At 38.5% G+C, this 2,716-nt stretch overlaps 1 protein-coding gene across 1 annotated transcript; it reads right to left on the bottom strand.

Annotated features, from left to right (window-relative positions):
* Positions 1 to 330: 330 nt before the first annotated feature.
* Positions 331 to 1,194, bottom strand: LOC134286251 (uncharacterized). The gene is made up of 2 exons (XM_062847835.1): positions 1,105 to 1,194; positions 331 to 882 (listed from the first exon to the last, which is right to left on the bottom strand). Exons 1-2 carry the CDS (start codon positions 1,192 to 1,194, stop codon positions 331 to 333), a joined length of 642 nt encoding a protein of 213 aa, XP_062703819.1.
* Positions 1,195 to 2,716: the final 1,522 nt, after the last annotated feature.

The following is a 2,716-nucleotide window of genomic DNA, read 5'->3' as shown; positions in this document are numbered from 1 at the left end:
GAAATCGACCACATGGGTTTTGCATGGCCCTTTGCTTAACCCACTCAATGTCGACTTGAAGGCGAAAGCTCTGGTGGGTACGAACTGTCAAACTTGTTTACACTCTGAGTATTTGATGAGCAGTTGGGAAACATGTGAATCGTGATGATTTCACACAATATCACGACTTTCACGGAGTTTTCAATGAATATTTACGGTGATACGAGTCGATATAGCTAAAGGTATTTGCGGATGTAAGTTTTTGTTTTTGTTTACTTTTAGGTACGTTGTCGGAGAGCAATTACTATGGAGAATAAAAGGAACGTTCAAGGAGAGATGTTTTCATTCAACCTACCCGGGTTTCAAATGAATCGCCGGCCAGATTCCGAGAGCCTTACCTGCCAGATCTTCGAGGTCATATGATGAAGACCCAACCTTGGCCTTGACCTTACAAGGAAGATATTGAGGGCCGTACTTAGAGTTATAGTTTTCCGCGGCGCTCGACGGCTTCATATTCTTTCGGTAGACCAATTGACCGACGGAAAAGGACTTGGAAAACCGTCGACTTCGCAAATTGTAGTGCTTAGTTGATGATTCATGAGCTTTGATCAGATTGTTTTTGACAATTTCGTATATTCTAGTGAAGTTTTCTTTACGTTCCTTTTCTCGCTCTTCTTCGGATGGCGTTTCATCATGCCGTGAGAGACGATGATCGTTACCGGATTCGGATAATTCACTACCGTGAGTGATGAAATAAGGCGTGAAGCCAGTGGACGTATGTTTGGACGTATTAAGGATCATCTCGATCTCCGGGAGTTTTGTGTCCCACAAGCGCTGGTCTTCACGGACGTAAGTCCTTATGGCTGAGTTTATAGTGCGGTTCACCCGCTCGACAGGGTTTGCCTGTGAGTGGTAACGCGAATTTAGCCAGTGGGAAATCTTAAAGCGGTCTAGTAAATCTTTGAATACCTTAGAGGTGAAAACGCTACCGTTATCGGTGATGATTATCTCCGGAACGGAATTTCGATAAAACCACTGATCTTTTAAGACTCCACACATGGCTAAACTGTCTATTTTCCGAACGGGGTGTAGCATAACCCATTTGGAGAAATAATCACTAATTACTAAGAGATGTTGATAGCCCTTGCGACTTCGGGGGAGGGGACCCACGTAGTCGATGGAGATAATCTGCCACGGTCGGGATACTTGACGCATTTTGCCCATGTGGTAAATTTTGGAACGGATTCGATTGGAATTGGTACAAAGGATTAGTAACCCCAACCGAATGTTGAATTGTCGGATTGATAATAGGGCTCGGATTGAGTGGTTGTGGTGGGCAGTCCATCGGTCTGGCCGAATTTGCATCTGAAACCTGGGTGGCTAAAATGCGCAAATTCGCGAGTTCATTTTCCAGTTCTGTAATACGATTCTGTAATGATACAGTGGAGGTCCGATTTTCCGGATTTTGACTCGAAGCTCCATTTGATTTTTGTGCAGACTCATGAGAAGGGACCGGTTGTTGATTATTCGAAAGGATTCCTTGAACGTTTTGGTTTAAGTTGTTATTTTGTGAAGAATCCGGGTTGGCATTGAACAAATTGATCAAAGCTTGTTCATTGTCTATTTCATGTTGCACATTTGCTGGATTGGGATTTTCAGTGTAAAATTCTTTTTGTAAACTTTCTACGATATCTATGAGAAGGGATTTTAAAAAACTACTTTCTTCTGGGCTAATGCCTTCCGCTTTCAATAATTGGTGAACCCTATGACCGTAATGTAAAAGCCTGGCTTTACACTTAGTCTTAGCGATTCGATCATTTTGTTTCACCGTATTGCTGATTTCTAAAAATTTATTTTCACATATTGTAATCTCTTCTACTTTGTTTGTTTCAATCACTCCATCCAAAACCGTTTTTAGTTGTTTTTCAACTTTAAGGTGTTCCCGTAGGCTCCTTCGTCTTCGTGAAAATGATGGGTCATCACGAATCACAATGTTTCGCAGGGTCACTTCCCACACCAGCTCATCATTTTCTATATGGTCCACTCTCATGTCATGGTACCACTCTAAAATCTTTTCTGTGGCTTGAGAATGATCTAAGCGAACAATATCCATGTTGAATGTATGCCGTTCACTAGATATGCAAAAAAAAGAACAGTTCACAAAAAAATCAATTATCAAAAGCTAATTCAATTCAAAACTGTTCACTTGAGGATTACTATTATTCACTAACTATTCATAAAATAAATTTCATTAACTATTATGTACAATTGATTCAATAGAAACAATGCAATTCACTAGTATACACAATAAATTCAATGGAAGCAATTCAATTCACTATTATTTACAATCAATTCAATGGAAACAATTCAATTCACTAAACAATAAATTCAATGGAAACAATTCAATACAGTCCACAATGGAAATCCAGAATGGCAATTTAATAGAAAGAAAGAATTTTAATTTCACTTTTTCGTAGATTTTGTTACTTCACTCGCACTTTGTTGTATCTAATTAAAAAATAATTGAATAGCATAGAAATTCACCAAATTTCGATTTCTCCCGGAGCACATTTGAAAAAGATTCTAATTTTGTTAAGAAAGTAGAAACTTTTTCTATCACTAATTTACGTTGGGCGCCATTTTGTAACTAAACACTAGCATATTTAATGGAATTCAATGGGAAACTATAATAGGAAAAGACTAATTCATTTAAAACACTATAAATTATTTACAAGAA

The sequence above is a fragment of the Aedes albopictus genome, chromosome 2, assembly GCF_035046485.1.
Source record: "Aedes albopictus strain Foshan chromosome 2, AalbF5, whole genome shotgun sequence".
NCBI classification, from domain to species: Eukaryota; Metazoa; Arthropoda; class Insecta; order Diptera; family Culicidae; genus Aedes; species Aedes albopictus.
This window is presented reverse-complemented; position numbering and strand designations above follow the sequence as displayed.